General features: G+C 43.3%; 2 protein-coding genes across 3 annotated transcripts; both read right to left on the minus strand.

The window, feature by feature from the left end:
• Positions 1 to 652: 652 nt before the first annotated feature.
• LOC123424496 (glycerol-3-phosphate dehydrogenase SDP6, mitochondrial) lies at positions 653 to 6,957 on the minus strand. Of its 2 annotated transcripts, XR_006621693.1 has the most exons (8): positions 6,510 to 6,957; positions 5,003 to 5,476; positions 3,989 to 4,320; positions 3,260 to 3,420; positions 2,688 to 2,946; positions 1,126 to 1,423; positions 849 to 1,050; positions 653 to 734 (listed from the first exon to the last, which is right to left on the minus strand). XR_006621693.1 is itself a non-coding variant. In XM_045108115.1 (7 exons), the coding sequence occupies exons 1-7, from the start codon at positions 6,886 to 6,888 to the stop codon at positions 1,043 to 1,045; spliced, it is 1,911 nt and encodes a 636-aa protein (XP_044964050.1). In that variant the 5' UTR covers positions 6,889 to 6,903; the 3' UTR covers positions 847 to 1,042. The 2 variants fall into 2 exon arrangements, 1 of the variants encoding a protein (XP_044964050.1); XM_045108115.1 differs by lacking the exon at positions 653 to 734 and having other exon boundaries at positions 847 to 1,050; positions 6,510 to 6,903.
• Positions 6,958 to 11,778: 4,821 nt separating this feature from the next.
• On the minus strand, positions 11,779 to 17,951 carry LOC123424497 (uncharacterized protein KIAA0930 homolog). Its single transcript, XM_045108116.1, has 11 exons — positions 17,576 to 17,951; positions 17,058 to 17,250; positions 16,900 to 16,953; positions 15,816 to 15,922; positions 14,871 to 14,988; positions 14,713 to 14,787; positions 14,388 to 14,534; positions 13,863 to 13,917; positions 13,554 to 13,676; positions 13,144 to 13,355; positions 11,779 to 12,393 (listed from the first exon to the last, which is right to left on the minus strand). The coding sequence occupies exons 1-11, from the start codon at positions 17,674 to 17,676 to the stop codon at positions 12,370 to 12,372; spliced, it is 1,209 nt and encodes a 402-aa protein (XP_044964051.1). The 5' UTR covers positions 17,677 to 17,951; the 3' UTR covers positions 11,779 to 12,369.
• Between the last annotated feature and the right edge of the window lie 46 nt (positions 17,952 to 17,997).

A 17,997-nucleotide genomic window follows, 5' to 3' on the forward strand; every position in this document is an offset into this window, starting at 1 on the left:
ACTCTTTTCAGGGAGTATTTATTTTAGCGTGGCACATTAGATACGATATGATTTTCCTTTTTACTCAAAAGTAGAACCAGTATGTCCGCAAATTGTCAGAAATCTTGGAACGAACAACATCACATCTTGTATAAACAAATCAAATTCAGATGGAAAAAAACACACTTTCAGACTGCAAACATTTTCGTTCAATGAAAGCATATAAAAATAGTTTGAAGATTGCCAGCATATCAATGGTCAATAAGGAGTTTCAAGATTAGGCATTTCATTACAATTTTTTTAGCATAAGATTAGGCATTTCATGATTAATGAAAGAAATTGCATAAGGCCGGATGTTGTTATAGACCGCATAATGGAATTCCTCCTGCTGCATAAGAAAATTTTCTATCTTATGAACCCATTTGAAGAAAAAAAAAACTGTAATCCAAATACCATTTTTTCCCTCTTAAGTTCTATTGTTTCAAAGAGGCCCAAAAATAAGAATGGTTTTCCATGATAATGGTCATATAAATATTATTCAATGTACCGTCTTGTGACATCCATTATTAAAGTGGGTCATCCAGCACGTTTTAACTTTACGCAATCTGGTTTTAACTTTACGCAATCTGGTTAACTGGACTAAATTGAAAACGACTCCAAAAAGGCGAATAAATAAGATGATTAAACATGGTTTCCATACCGGTTCTCCAGAGACCTGAATCCACCTTATTTTAGCCCAAGTAATTTCCCATATACTCCCTCCGTCCGGAAATACTTGTCCTAGAAATGCATGTATCTAGACTTATTTTAGTTATAGATACATCCATTTTATTCATTTCTAGGACAAGTATTTCCGGACGGAGGGAGTATATCCAACTATGACATGGTGATGATCTTATTTAACTACAAATCTGATACGTAGCCACAGTGTAGACAGGGAAAACAAAAAGGATAATCAGGAAAATAATTTCTGTACTGGAGGTTGCTTTGTTGAAGTTCAATCGCATAACTGGTTTGCGCAATTGTACAACCCCACGCTTATTCACAGCAGTTATGTTTTCAGTCATTGCCCTACAAGGGAACAAACAATGAAATTACAAGCTCAGTTGGATGTATAAAAGGGGACCGCGTTGAAAAGAAACTCACCGTTATGTTTCCCATCTCTGAACTGTGCATTCTTCGATGACTTGAAGGTTTCCAAGAATTCTATACCCTTCTGCAATTCAAGTTTACGCCTTGCCTTGTCCCACTTGTGCTCCGAAGCTAAGATCTCAATGATCCGGGGTAATGCCCTCCCTGCAGCATCTGTGTCAAGAAAGGCAAGCCGACATCTCCTTGCAACAAAGTCAACTGCAGACTCGCAGTACTCATGGCGAGCACAATATGCTACTTCAGCTTCTAAGAATGGGTATCCATGAGCAAGTCGCTTTCCCAAGCCTTCATTCTGGAAAATTAAGCCATTAACAAATAATGAGGATTTGGTATGGTAACCACAGATTTATAGTAGAATAAAACAAGTCTGGGTTACAGTTGCATTATGATGAATTATGTATACAGTCGTATGATGGGCTATTGGGCTGTATGAGGGCATGAATGCACTATAGCTGATTCAGCAAAGTTACATTGCATAGTTGAACACCGCAATATGTGCTGAATAGTTGACATCCATTCAGGCTAGCTACGCAATCCCAGGTACTCAATGATCAGCACAAGAAATGTACACATGTGCAGCTCATATGAAAGAGAGCCAAGTGTAATATGTACAAATCAAATAATAAAATTCCATATAAAACGAGGGCAAGTGGCTTTAGAAATGTAAGAGATGTACTGATACAAACAAATCAAATAGCTTCAACAATTATAGGTTATCAGTACAATTTCAACAGAAATACTGAACTAGTTCAGAAATTTAGAGTCAAAACAGAAATTTATTTGCCATCATTAAATTTCAGAGAATCCTGAACCTTCAAATTTAAGCATCGTCAACTATGATGCACTCACTATTTATTTAAGGGAAAGACTAAGTGCATTTTCGGAAGAACGCATAAGCAAATAAACTATTTTAACATCACACTGCCATCCTTGTGCTGTCCACGGAAGAAAAAGGTGAAGATGCAGAGGAAGATACAGTTCATTCATTACGTGCAAAAAATTGCATGGCTGCTCAGGGAACTAACGAGTTGGAGAGCATCAAGTTTGTGTGTATAAAATGGTAGCTAGGGCGTTGTGGGAGCGGGTCTTTAAATGTCTGGTTATTAAAAACCAAAAACTGAGACGAAATTTCTCCTTCACATCTTCTTCCTTGAGCATTAATTACTTACTGAACTGGGCCTCATGTCAGTGCGAGATCCTACCAGATTGATGCCAACTACAAGACGTTAGCCAGTTCATAAGTTGAGACCTCAGTATATATGCGTCCAATGAATATTCGACTTTGTAAATTTTTAATGTGGTAATGGTGTGCAGATATCTCATGCATCTGTGCGATGCAAAGGTCAACATAGGAAAACACCAAACAGGTGGCCATATTGTGCTTTATTATATTGCACTTATGTTCCTGTATATTCTAATATGAAGTAAAAAAAAAACTTCCCAGTAGGTGCTCATCTTTGAGGCTTGAATAAGAAAAGGCAAAATCAAACTTCTCTTTCCTTCTTACTAAACCATAGCATGCGTATGTAAGTTGCTATAGTCGAGGAATCACAAACCTGGGCAATTGCAGCCACTCTTTCAGCCAAAGTTCCATATGCATGTGACAGATGTTTCGATACAGCACTGTCCATTGCGCCTGGAATAACTTTGCCACCATATGTCTTCTTCATTCGCTTATAATTCTGAGCAAGCACAGTAAAAGAAGCAGGATCCCATCCATATCCACCAACTATATGCAAATGATCAGTCACACAGCCATTTGCAGGCTTCAATTTCCCTGATCTTATTGCTGCATTTACAGCATCTTCAGCCATGCTGAATAAACAAGCTCATTAGAAATTTAGAATACAGCAGTGAAACCTAATATTAGCAGACAGCCAATGCATGAAGTCCCGAGTCCCGATAAAGTACATGAACTACTAATGCAATAAATGACGGTCCAATTAATTTCTCACAATAATGATTAAACAAATGTACTACGTACATAATCATCATGATATGCATTGCACGGGATAAACAACTATCAAGATATGAACGATAGTAAAACAGGCAAAAGCTTGAGTGAGCCAAACCAGCTTAATTTATCATGTGTACACAGAGCAAAATTAGCTACTGTGGAATCCTTTACCTTCTATATGTTGTCCATTTTCCACCTGTGATTGTTATTAGCCCTGGGTAGTCTTCAAATACAACATGATCTCTAGAAATACTTTCCGTGTTCTTTGCTGATGGATCCATGGCCAATGGGCGAATACCACTCCATGCAGAAAGAACATCCGAACGCCTCACCTAATATGACAATAAAATTATTTTCCCTTCTCCCTTACTTGGTCGGAAATTCCACACAACGAAAAATATGAAAATACAACAAAAACAAGTATACAAAAAGGACTAATGGTAGGCACATGGCTAGTATTACAATACAAAAGAACATCGTGAATGCATAGAATCAATGATCAAAGTAGTGCAGAGCAAAATAACCTAATTACAAACACTTTGGAATCTACTGAGTTTAGCAATGCATGATTTCAGTAAAAATTGGGTAGGCATTGCATAAATGAAAGGTTACTTGTTGCTGGAAGATTGATATAGAACTTTGAATGCACCGCAGAACCCTAGACATCTGCAGTTTCTCATAGCTCATGAATTGGCAAGTTAACTTTTCCTCAAGAAATATATAACATTCCGGAGTTCACCAGTGCATTCCAAGTTTCTAACAAAGGGAGCAGACTCTAGATTGAATATCATGTATAAGGTCTAGCATGAGCATGTCACTCGCATACTCAAGCATAGAACCCAGCAGGCGTGATGGAAAAATAACTTTTAATAAAGGTTACACATATGCTAGTATACAAACCTGAACATTAAGATAATCACATATTGCATCCAATATGAACTGTATTTCATCTTCATGTGGTTCAGGAAGCATTGTTATTGCTGTACTAGAATCAGTTGTCCCAGCAACCGTCCTTCCCAACCATGGCAGCATGAATACAACTCTACCATCTTTGGTCTTGGGGACAATTAACCCCATCCCTTCAGGGGAATAATAATCAGGAAGTACAATGTGCACCCCACTGCTCGGAGCGATCATGGGTACTATGTCACTGTTAGCCATCTTCCTTACAGAATCACAGAATGCTCCTGATGCATTAACAACCACCTTTGCAAATGCATCGAATTCCTTACCTGACACACAAAACCAGAAGTTAAGTAACTACGTAAGATGACTGCATAGCTATCTAGATGAGCACAAAAATACCAGATGATGATGCCACATTACAGAAATATAATCCAATTAGCACAGAACGATGTTGCCCTTATTCAGGCTTAACAGATTACATGTTGACTTGTATAGCATAAGTTAACTACTCCCTCCGTCCCAAAATAACTGTCTCAAGCTTAGTACAACTTTATACTAGAGCTAGTACAAAGTTGAGACACTTATTTTGGGACGGAGGGAGTACAATATTATGGTAGAACACAAGAAAGTTCTATCGGTGCAACTACCACTATTTGAGCATTGAGACTAGAAACTACTACTCCCTCCGTCCCATAATATAAGAGCGTTTTTTACACTACACTAGTGTAAAAAATAGTGTAAGAGCGTTATTTACCCTACACCAGTGTAAAAAACGCTCTTATATTATGGGACGGAGGAGTACATCATTTGATAATTAAAATTTATTCACATTCTCGTGGTCTACATGCTTAAGATATTTAGATGCACTTGAAACTAGAAAAGGTCCACCAGTAAATCCATGTTTAATGAGAAGACACACCGGAACATAAAATAAGATAACACGAGTCGTGCTTTAAAGTAATTATATCCTTGATATAGTGCAAAGAGAAAAGACATACTTTATTCTACCTGATAGCGTGTCACGGATGCGTGCACCAATGACCCTCTCTCCTGATTCATCCTTAATGAGGGAGACCACTTCAGCATAATTGAGAACAGCTGCACCAACAACTGCAGATGTGCATGCCAACCCCACATTCAAACGAGAGTCGTTCATTTGACCATCATAGTAAACTACAGTTCCTCGTAGGCTACGGTCACCATCATTCCTTGCAAGGGTTGGGAAAAGTTCAACTGATTCTTCTACAGAATAATACCGTGATAAATGTAGCAGCCTTTTTCCAGCAACAATATCATAGAACTTCAAACCAAACCAGTAGTATACAACCTCAAACCAGTTAAAGCAAGGAGTCATGCATGGCAAAGCATGACATAAATGGGGAGCATTCTCAATAACTTGCTTGCGCTCCTTAAGAGCGTGAAAAACCAGTTTCAGCTGCCCATAATCAAGATTGAACACCGCCTTCTCCAAGTAACGCACACCTGTACACATGAATTAAGTGCAAAAGTGATGAACAATGGAAAAATGCATGGCTGTACTAATCACTAAATAATCATATAGTTTTTGGAGTTTGGACCCAATCAATATATGCTCACAAATTTAATATGGACACATTCAAAGATTACAAAAAAGATGGTTATCAATGTTGCATAAACATGGATACATGTACAAATAGAAGGAAAGCAACTTTGCCATACTAAACAACAAAAAACAGACTTCAAAAAAGGCCTGGTTGAAGAGGTATCGTTTTCTCTTCCTTTAGAAAACAATCACAGTGCATAAAGCACCTGAGTTATGAATGACTGATCTATGACGAAGCTCTGAACCTTATAGAAATGGGTGATCAGTTTGATCACTGTACTGACCATTGCTCTTCAGTGGCTCACACGCCCAAACTTTTGAATACCAGTACCAATCAGAAATCAGGTGTCATTACAGTAAGGTGGTTTTGGTTTGCGAATACTTGTCACTTTGATCTCTAGGCACTTATCCAACAAACCGTGCTACCAAATTCTGATTTATACTGGTATCAGATATACTTGCATGTAACTAGAGCCAAACAAAATCGATAGCTGGAAAATTAACCCTGTGATGTGTACATATTTTAAAACATGTACCGGAGCGGCCACCAAACTTACGGTTTTAGTAAGTAACAAGAAATGTATCATATCGTTATCCCAGTAAACGGAAGGGGACAAGTAAGAAAGTGGTCACCGCCAGTATGCAATATCGTCGAGCCCTGACCCACACTCTCGTTTCCATTGAATCGTCTCACTGGCTGGCTTAATTCGGGGGTGAGTGACGACTAGCCTGGACCACCGAATCTAGTCGGCCAAGGGCTTCTCGAGAAGATTCCAGTTAATACTCTGTATTTTTCTCTAAAAAAATAGTATGAGAGTAGTACGGACGGAATGCAGGAGGGCTGAATTAAAACCGCAAACCACGAGGATCTACGCGCAAAAAGGGGGATGAATCTCCGGAGGGGGGGCTAGGGTTGGGGGGAAGAGCACGCACCGCCGTGGATGAGCTTGGTGGATCGGGAGGAGGTGCCGGAGGAGAAGTCCTCGCGCTCGACGAGGCCGACGCGGAGGCCGCGCGTGGCGGCGTCGAGCGCGACGCCGCAGCCGGTGGCGCCGCCGCCGACCACCAGCACGTCGAGGGGCTCCGCGGCCGTGGACCCTGCCAGCGCCGCCCGCTGCGCTGCGCGCGGGGGAGGGCCAACGCCCGGGCCCGAGCCGGAGCCGGCCCGCGAAACGAGCTGACGCGCGGAGTCGAGGGCCGCGGGGGACGGGTCGGAGGCGGACGCCGGCGACGGCCAGGCGGCAGCCGCCGCGGCGAGCGCGGAGGTGGCGGCCAGGGCCGTGCCGGCGCCGCGGAGGCGCCACGCGGCCATGGAGGTGCCCGGACGCGTGGGATCACCGTCCGCTCGGCGCTGAGCTGGGCTGCGTTTGGGGGTCGCACCGTCACGCGGGCGGCTGCGGGGAGAAAGTGGGCTTGAGTATATTCGGTGGAGCCGTGGACCTGCGCGATTCCGGTTTCCTTTCCCACTTCTCAGGGGTCGCACGGGGGCAGCGCGCACTCGAAGAAATTTTACACGGTTTTTAGAGGATCCGGATTCTCAGATACAGTAAGAAAAATGATAACACGTGTCTCATCCTTTTCATAAAGATCAATGGTTTTAAAATTCATCGCATGCGTGGTAGATTACACATCCGTTCACATATCATGTGTGACATACGCAGGAGGCAACCCATACGGTTATGTGTGGGCGAACATTCCAACTGTTAACCCATGTGGTCGCAGCTACTTCGTGCTATGCCGAACAACTTGTACTCATCCACACCTCACGCGTGTGACATGAAGCAAAATCTAGTCACGTGTCCAGACGCATCAAATTCAGTTACCCGAAGGATGGCAAATTTAGATATCCAGGGATGGCAAGTGTAGTTGTAAAGCATGACAACTTATCTGTTTTTGTTAGCAATAGTTGTCATGGCTAATTAACGATAGTTACCGCATGAAATCAAACCATAGTTGCCATGTGTGGTTAACTACTTACCACGTATGGTTAAACAATAGTTATCATGTGTGATTAATTAGTTGCCACATGTAGTCCAACCATAGTTGACATATATGGTTAATCATAACTGCCTTATGTGATTACCTAGTTGTCGCATACGCGCAGCTGTAGTTGCCATATACGATCGTGTGGGCGTCATGTGAGTGAAGAGCAGTTCACCCACACGCACAGGACTGAGTGGTGATTGTGTGGGCAGGAACTGGTTCGGCACACTATGCAGCTGGCAACCGCGCGTTGCGGGTCATGTGGACGAGCGCTCTAACGCCCACACAACACGCTATGCCTATGTGGCACTGAAAAACCAACATATTCTTTTAAGATTCATGCAAAACGTAAGAGGCGGAGATCAATGCGTGTGGACGAAGTATAGATATGCCATACATGTGAGTGTTATCATTTGAAAAGATGAAAGTACAAGTCACATAAAGACCGACATGATAAAATTAAAAAGATAACAGAAGATCTCTGAGCTTGACACCAACACCCATCACCTGCCTCCGACACCACCACAACAGTCACCGAAGAAATGAATGACGAATCACCTCCTCACCCCGAACTTGACGCGGCTCCATCGCTGATAGGTAGCTTTGCGGACCTCCAAGATGACTCATCAAAAGTAAAGCCCTTACTGTTGAACGAGTCAGATCGGGCTATCACCCCGGATGCCCCCATCGAACTTCAGATCTGGCACCTCACCACGACTAAAACGTCGAAGGAGGAAACCATACCTGCCATCAACGAACCACGAACCCATCGCAAGTTCTATCTTACAAATGTCGTAAATGCAAACCACAATCTGTATCCGCTCCTGGACTACCTTCCAAGCTCCACGCCGACGCTGGAGAAAATGTTTCCGAGGACACAGGTCCACCACGAGGATGTCGCCTCCACGCCATCTTCGCTTGAACAAACTGGTTTTTAAATCCATCCCCAACCATAGGACCTGTAACCTCGTCACGAAAGGATTCGAATAATCTTTATTCAGCGTCGTCATCATCGCCGCCGAAACAAAGACGATGAACAACCTAAAAAATTTAGATCATCATCGCCGCCGAAACAAAGACGATGAACAACCTAAAAAATTTAGACTGCGGTATTAAAATCGATCCACACGCGTGGATCCGGCGACTCCCCTCACCCCCGATGACCGAGGTCGCTGGCGGAGGGGAGCCGTCGGAGGACGACGCTGAAGGATTGTCTCTAGCGGCGGCTAGGGTTGCAGTCTCGAAAGGAAAACCCCGTACCGGCCTACATTATTTTCCTTTTGTCCTTCTAGAATTGTCTGTCCACTGCAAGGAAAGTATAAAAGTTTTAATAGATTAGCCTGTGATTGAACATCTACTATTATAATGGTGTCATTAAATTCTCCATCTTCCTCATGGAAAAGAAAGACCTGGATGATTAGCCATCTTCCTCGCCGGTGATGGAAGAGAAAGAACTGGCACAGGTACATGTTCCTCGGCTCCGTGACGATGCCGGAGCACTCCCACGATGGCAGATCCAATGGCACAAAAGCTCTTCCTTGTGGTCGTTGTTGCAGCCATTGACGCCCGCCAAAACAAAGCCACGCGGCGGGCAAAGACTACCGCGAAACCTAAAAAATTAGCTAACTAAGAGCATCTTTAACGGCCGCGTCAAAAGACGCGCGCGTGGTAAACCCAGCTTTTAGTGCGCGCGGGACGTTTTGACGCGCTCCAGCGGTGGCGGGAAAGTCGCGCGCGAAAAGGCGGCAGCTCGCGCGCCATTTTTGCCGCGCCGCTTCCGGCGCGCTTATAAAATGCGGCGCTCGCCACGCGCGCCTCCACCGCTCCTCTTCCTCTTCCTCTACCTCCCGCGCCTCCACCGCTCCCGCGCCCCGCCACCGACGCGCCACCATGCCGTCGCGCCGCGGAGGAGCGTCGGGCTACCGCGGCGTCCGCCTGCGTCCCAACGGCGGGTACTACTCCGAGATACGCTCCGGCGATCTCCGGCTCAGCCTCGGAACCTACGAGACGGCGCATGAGGCCGCCCGCGCGTTCGACGCGGCGGCGTGGCGCCTAGGCAGGCCGCGCCGGCAGATGAACTTTCAGGACGTCTACACGCTCCAGCAGGCGCTAGACGTCGCCCCGCCGCCTCGTCTTAACTCGGCACAAGACCGTGCGGAGCACACTGCGCGGCAGCGCCGCCTCCTCGTCGCCCAGGAGGACGAGCGGGTCATGGCGGAGTGGCGCCGGCGCCACCCGGAGGACGTCGCCTACGAGCAAGACTATCGGGCAAGGCGCCGCGAGGAGGACACGCGAAGGCGCCGCGAGGAGCGGTTGGACAGGCGTCGGCGGAAGGCATTGGCGAGTGCGCAGGCCGATATCGTTGCAGCAGGCGGGAGGTCGTTCTTCACTGAAAACGATGATCGTTGGTTGGACATATGGCTCTCAACCTCTGACGACACCAACGACGATGATGATGGTGATGATTGGAGCGATTGGGAGTAGTTTCTATGTTTTCGAACTATCTATCTACTTGCACCGTACTTTTATCTATGTTTTCGAACTATCTATCTAGTTGCACCGATGTAAAATAACTTTGTATCGTTTTTTATTTTATGCAATCTATTTATTTTGCCGATTTTGCAATCTATCTAGTTGTAAAATGTTGTGCGGCGCGTTGCATTTTTGCGCGCTGCTGGAGCGGCGCGCGCGCTGTATTTTAGCGCAGCTGCTGGAGCCAGCGCTGCGCGCCGCGCCAATCCATGCGATGGACGCGCGGCAAACAAGTTTTTTACGCGCGGCGCGTTCGGCGCTTGTTGAAGATGCTCTAAGACTAACATTACACCAATCTAGCTGGAGATTCACCCCTCCCTCACACTGACGACAACAAGGCCGTCAGAATGAAGAAGGGCAAAGGAATTGCCGGTAGAATACGTGCCGACTTTGGCCCTGTTTGGAACCACAATAGATTATAATAATCTGGATTATGAAGATAGATTATATAATTTGGTTTGTAAAAATAATCCAGGTGGGTATGTTTGAAGGTCAGATTATATAAACTGTAATTCAGGTTTTACATGGTACAATGACATGTCTGTCCTGTATAAAAATAAGACGGTGGCGGTGGCAGTAGGTAATTATCTTTAAGTTTACAAGGGTAATAGGTCATTAGTAATCCATAATCTGGTTTTAGCTGGGATAGAGTAGATTATGAGTTTTTAATAATTTGGTCATCTAATTTTAAAATCTACAACATAAACTGTCCTGTTTGGAAACATAATAGATTATAAAACCAGATTATATAATCTGTGTGGTTTCAAACAGGGCCTTTCCTAGGAAATGAGACGGGGAAGCGAATATTGCCTGGTACTTCAATATTACTTACATGCAGACAGAGAACGAATAATCTATACCTATTAATAAAAAAATATGTATTTCTTAACCCGTCATGCTATTTTATAGAAACTCTCCTGATGTTTCTAACATTAAACCCGCGGTACATATCAAATGTCTTTTTCAAATACTCATATCTTCTAAACCGTAACTTTAAATTTAACATGTTATATATGGATTTTGATTAAAAAATATGTAGAATTTAAATATGATGTTACTTTTCGTGTTAACCATTTTAAAAATACTATCTAGGATGCAATCTTAATCAATAATGCATTGCCCGTCCTTTTTTCATACCGGTACCGATTCGGATTGTTGATGAACATCTCAGCAAAATCAGGATTAGAGATGAAATTGAAGCTCACTTGACCGTTTCTTTGTACATATTAAATCTACATGCAAGCCGTATTTAAATAAAAGACCTGTGGAATTTTGAAATGTGTTTTTATAGGCTAACATCATCTTTGTTTGGGTCGTAGCTACAAATACTTAAATTATAGATCACTTTTTATAAATTAAGATTATGTGGTATTTTTTTTCCGTTGCAAGCCCTTTTGCTATATATATATATATATCCAAATAAAAAAATCTTGTAACAGTGAAGGAGAAAGTATGTATTACTAGTGCAAGTTTTGTCTCACCTGTCAGACAACTTGCAATGGAAGAGGGTCGTGTTGATCCATGTCCAATGCATCGTGTTTAGGGAGTTGCTTAGTAAAACAGTGGGTTTGTAAAACTTAGCAAAATGTAGTTTCGTGGAATATATATTTGGAATTATAGACGCTGATATTTTTCAATATACATTTGGTCAAAACTAGCAAAATTTGATCTGATATAAAGCCAGAGGGAGTACAACTTGTTTTTTTAGTTACTTTGTAAAACTTGTACTGTGTACTGTATTGGTTCCCACCATCATAAAAAAAGAGAGAAGCAAAACTCTGTCCGGTTTTCACTGAAAAATAAAATTTAGCATAAAGACAGTGTGAGCTAAAAGGGAGCAAAGGGCCAGCTTCCCTGTTCCAGTCACCACAGGTCCGAGCAACTGCCGGGCACGTCTTCTCCACCCTACAGGCCACAGAGACCGTACGTGCAGCAGGTTTGCTCGCTCGACGGCGCAAGACATGACGACGACGAAATTTTCCCACAGAAAGAGGAGCACTGGATATTTACATGCCCTAGTCATCTACGGAGTAGTCTGCAGCACAGAGACGGGCTCAAACACTACCAAGTTTTGATCTAACAAAGTACACAACGCACGTCGTATACCCCAAATTTCCTGGGTAGCTCCATCCCTCGTCTTCCTCGCACCCCATTTACTGAAGTCCGCAACACATCCAACCACAAACTTCTGCGCAATCTCTACAACAGCGCAGGTTTCCTGGTTGCATGCGTAGGAATTCCATGAACAACCCTTCACGGTCACGGTGGAACTGCAGCCTCAGAAGTCCAGAGGTGGCGTTTCCTGGTACATTGGCAGAATATATGTCAATACTGCCGTCGGAGCTGAACTAGTTAGACCTGAACACCAACTAAGAAACAAAATAGACCTGAACAATTACACCGAATACAAGGAGAACCTAATCTAGCTGTATTTCAATCAGTCGCCAATAAAATATATGTTTGAAGGCCGTAAATAATCATCTGCGAGGAATTATGTCCACAAAAACACCAACTAAGCTCATAGTATACACTGATAGCACATTCTTTTTACACATGTATTAGACCAATATTTATCTTCACAATCTTAATCACATCGAAAATATGACCAGATTCTGTGATAAAAGTAAGATATACTCCCTCCGTTCCTAAATATAAGTCTTTTTAGATATTCCACTACGGACTACATACGGAATAAAATGAGTGAATCCACACTCTAAAGTTTATTCCGTAAGTAGTCCGTAGCTAAATATAAGTCTTTTTAGATATTCCACTATGGACTACATACAGAATAAAATGAGTGAATCCACACTCTAAAGTTTATTCCGTATGTAGTCCGTAGTGGAATCTCTAAAAAGACCTGTATTTAGCAATGGAGAAAGTAATATATACAAGTACATAAGCAATAATCTCACTCAGTTATGGCATAATATAAAATGCATGACTGTGATATGACCAAAATAAGAGAGATTTTTTTTTTTTTTGGGGGGGGGGGGGCAATTTTAAACATGTACGTAGTTCAGACATTATCCAGGAGCGACAGTGCAGACCTTACCTTGTGCAATAAGTCATGGGCAATGAAGTCCCAAGGAAGAGATACTGACATCAGACAACACTTGAGCGGAAGAAGCTTATCATCCAACCGTTTGTTGGCAGATGCAGCCTCGAAGGCATGCTCTGCTAGCTTTGATGCAGCAGAAGCCGCCTTACGAACAAGAACCCGGAAGTTATCTCCCGAGTCTTTCTTCGGTCTCTCACGGCTCTGATCTGATTAATAAAAAAACATCCATCTCAGTTTGGCAAGTCGACAACTTACAGCAGAGCTACAGCAAAACAGAAAGTGCATGGGCATATTTGAGGGTTGTGTACAACGTTTGTTATTGGTCACAATGAAGCACATTGTAAACTAGTAGATTGCACCAATAAGTAGTACGGTTTGCAAAGAATAGACAGATCACAGAAAACCTGCGATCCCAGAAACAGCAACTTCAACTTCCCCACGTCCTTCAGGGCCCCTCATGAAAAGTTTATCGAGTTTAGTATTGTCCTGCCCAAGTGAGAGAAAGCTCCCGAATTTGGATCTGCCAGCTGATAACATTAGAAGAAGTATACGTTAGGAAACAATAAATCTATCAGAATCTTAAACAGGACATCTAAAATTTAGGCTGAGCATAGTGTCAAGCAGTCAGAATACTTGCAGAAAACAATACTTGATATTACGACCACAAGCGCAATAGTTTCCCTGTAAATAGAGTAAATGAATGAAAGACTAACCATCATAAGCTTCCCGGACATTTTGATAGCTGACGTAGCCTGAGAAGAGAGTTCTCTGCAATAGAAATCATAGTTAGCTCCACGTAACCAAATCAGCGTGAAATCCAGGACTACTTTTGAGAAGTGTAAAATGAATTTTGGAGAGTTACATCACAGAGTAATATGGATTTCTTCCTATAGGGAGCAGACAGATAGATATTTGCAGTATAGTAACTTATAAGCAGCCGTTGGCCTTACTGTGGGTGGGATCCCACTGAAGCTGCAGGTTAGCACAAAATAGAAAGAAGAGAGAAGGGATGGCTGGGAAAGCTGCTTCACACGACAGAGCACAGACAACAGTTCTACAGTTCAGGGATGGATTTTGTAAAATAGTTGAACTATAGAGAAGATGTCTGGTAGACCCCCTGAACAATACAGACTGCCATAGTTCAGGGGGGTGTCTGGACATCTTCTCTACCAATATTATCTTACATAATGAATCTAAAAAAAGTTACAAAGAAACCTTCATTTAGGAAGAGAGTGAACCTTTGGTGGGCTCTCTCCATTGCTCCCAGAGTTGAACCCAGATTTAATATTTGAACTGACGTTGCTTGATTCAGGTTCTTCAGGAAATGCTGCCCCATCATGCGCATTGAGAATCACACAATAGCAGTGTTCTGGGTCTGACAAAACCTGCACAAATTTATAAGATCACTTTACTCTTTATGGTCAACTTAGAAAGTATATTGTCAAAGCCATCTAGGAAAACCACGGAATATCAGTGATAAAACCACAGGCATCTACAACATTTGCAAAGTATTGCCAGAACACGATGTTATGTAATTTTTGGGAAAAGTAAATCAGAACTCACCACAGCATCAAAAGGATCATCGAAGTCATCAACTGAGAAATAAATGTTGGGATATGCAGGTACTGTTTCTACAGCCTATTAAAGAGATATGAGTTACAACAGATTATTTATATTGAAAGGCTGTTTCTCTGAAAATATGATACGAGATGAAAAATCACCTTTCTTTGATCAAGGCGGAAATTAACACGGCTAGGGGATGCATATACAGTTTTCGAAACCTTATAAATTGGAGGCAACCGCTTGCTTTTGTCTGCACGATTGCGAAGATTGCTGATACTGTGGAAGTAGATTATAAGAAGCACATAACAAGCCATTAAATATTATTGAGGGGAGTTATGAAATAAAAGTTTTGTTGTGCATGACAATTGATACTACTGGCACTCTAAGATTTGTGAGTCCCTTAACATTCCAGCGCAAACTCATGCTGAAAGATAAATTTGTGGTCGCAAATTGTTCAGTCAGCTAATGAAAAAAGTGTGACTGTAGCACCAACCCAGACCCGTTTCTCAACATGTAGTTGAAACAGAGAGTGCTGTTTCAATACGGAATTAGATGACATGACAATCATTATTTGTCAACCGTCTCAGATTTTGATAAAGGGTGAGAAACTATGAACCAAAAATCTGGGTAGTTCTTTAACTGACTATAGCAACAGACCAAAAGTGTTGTATTAATATAAGGATTTACTTTATTTAGCATCCCGTTGCCATTGGCGATCCTCCAAGACGCGATGAAGATAGCAAGCACGAAGGCTTGGAGAAGAAGAGGAATAATAGAGAGTAAAAGGATAATTGGTAGATTTCTCTCTGTTTGTTCAGCTTAACCATTCTCTGGGTACAGACTTGCTTATATATAGCCTACAGCTCAACACACGGCAACATCCATGCTGAACACACATGCACTCTGCGCCACTGTTATTAAGCCTCTTCTATACGGTGGCGCCTCATGAATATATGTCTCAACTCCAGTGTCTCGCACACCAGCCATGACACCTCAATAGATCACCAAAAAGGGTTTTTAGTTGTTCTTATGCATACTTATAGCTAATTGTTCAGAGCATAAAAAGCTTGTAAGATCTTAGCAGAAGTGCCACAGAAACATACCTGCACAATGCCACTGTGACGGTATATGACGTGTGAGCGACTAAATTCAAATAGAACGAACGTTCCCAATCAACCTCAGTTGAATTAGCATTGATGAGCTTTTCAAGCTGGCAATTGCAAAAAGGAGCATATTTAGCCCAGTAATTCAACAAAGAGTAATTGTTCTTATCATGGGTTCTCCAACTAACACTATGTTAACCAGATATAAGACATAAAAGAACACTGATAAGGATTTCCCCATTGTCACTAGTCTTAAAAATTACACCTCACAAACATGAAAATTACTGAATCGAGTGTTCATCTGTTCATGCATACAAAGTTACAAATGGTAAGGGATCTAACATTGTCGTCAAGCTCCAGTGCAAAGCGTACGGCTAAAGCGTGCTGATAATGTCAAAAGAGGCCGGGTTAGACCGAACTTGACATGGGAGGAGTCCGTAAAGAGAGATTTGAAGGACTGGAGTATCACCAAAAAACTAGCCATGAACAGAGGTGCGTGGAAGCTTGCTATCCATGTGCCAGAACCATGAGTTGGTCGCGAGATCTTATGGGTTTCACCTTTAGCCTACCCCAGCTTGTTTAGGACTAAAGGATATGTTGTTGTTGTTGTACTGTATGTTCATTACTGTTATACTCCCTCTGTACCTAAATACTTGTCGTTGGGGAAAACCAATGCAAGTTCCCCCAGCGACGAGTACTGTGGTACAGAGGGAGTACATATGAAAATTGTGTAGCTTGTACCCGAAAAAGGCTCATTCAGCAGTTAAGAACAACAAATTAGAATATAACTTTTTATATATAGGGTTAATGAAATAAAACAATGGGAACTTTTTCCCTTAAAAAGCAGTTTATTTTAAGTTTTAACAATAGTTACAGAAACTGTGAGCTTGACTGAATACAGAGCATACTTGTTATTGTTGCAACTGAATTAATTAACTCAACAGTAGAGAACATACAAATACAACAAAAATGAAGAAATAATGTATATATTTTATAAAACTTTCTTGAATCTACACTAGCAAGGAAGCCTCGAGAATTAACCAAAAAATCTGAAGTGAAGTGGATTTAGTGTAGCTTCATGTACCGTAGGAGCCCATCTGCGCACGAAAAAGGGAGGCAGATCTTCCATTTTCTGCATCTACAGCCAGCAGCAACAAACAAACGGTGAGATCCACATTCCACAGGGCAATATCGTACATATCAGGCTAACATAAGGGGGAAATCAGCAGGACTAGAAGGTACCGAGCTATTGACAAAGAAGACGAGGTCGTCCTCCTCCCTGCTCCTTGAGACCCTACCACGCACGAAGAAAAGGTCAAGCATCTCATGCCAGAATTTGTCGTCCATCTCGACGTCCGATGGATCGTCTTCGGCCTCGACGACAGTCCACCCGATCAGATGTGAATGCTTCTTCACCATGCTAAGCAATTCGGCCCTGGACACAGAATTGTGCACAAAACAGTAGTTGTCTTGTGTAAGCATCCGAAGAATTGTGCACAAAACAGTAAGTGTGACCCTGTTATAGACACTGCATCAGCAGTAACCGTGTTGGAGGAGAAGAGCACCGAAGCAGCACAGGCAATGAGCGTAGCTACCCTGACGCCAAATAGGAAATCGCAACGCTTAATTTGTCAAGTCTGTCTAGTCCTGGGCAGTTGTGCCGATCGGAATTTTTTGCTTCCACGGTCGAATTGTGTGCCTGCTACAGCTACGAAGCGAAGAGGGGAGAAGAGACGGACAGATGGGAAGACGGAGCATACCTCGAGGGCGCTGCCTGGCCGTCGCCGCCGGTCAGGTCAGTCGGCGATCTCTCCACGGGGACCTCCCCGGACGGCGAGGAGGTGGAAGGCGGCGCCGCCATCGCGACGGGGGGAGAAGGGGATCAGGAGGGGACGCGCGTGGGAAGAAACCGTCAGTTTCCCCGGCCGGGTATTTCCTTACCACGCAAGCGGCTTGGGTAGGAAGGACCCGATGCCCCGCCAGCGGAGGAGACTCTCGACTGGGGCAAGCAAGGGGAAGGGAGACGGAGACGGAGCAGAGCAGGGGAGGAAGACGGGCGAGCGGATCTCTCTCCGGCGCCGGTCACCAACACCGACACGTGGCCCGCCAGGCGCACAGACGTGGCGCGTCGCACCCTGCCAGCGCACCAATCCAGAACCGGCACGCACCGCACGCCAGCTCA

Source organism: Hordeum vulgare, chromosome 2H, assembly GCF_904849725.1.
Source record: "Hordeum vulgare subsp. vulgare chromosome 2H, MorexV3_pseudomolecules_assembly, whole genome shotgun sequence".
NCBI lineage: Eukaryota > Viridiplantae > Streptophyta > Magnoliopsida > Poales > Poaceae > Hordeum > Hordeum vulgare.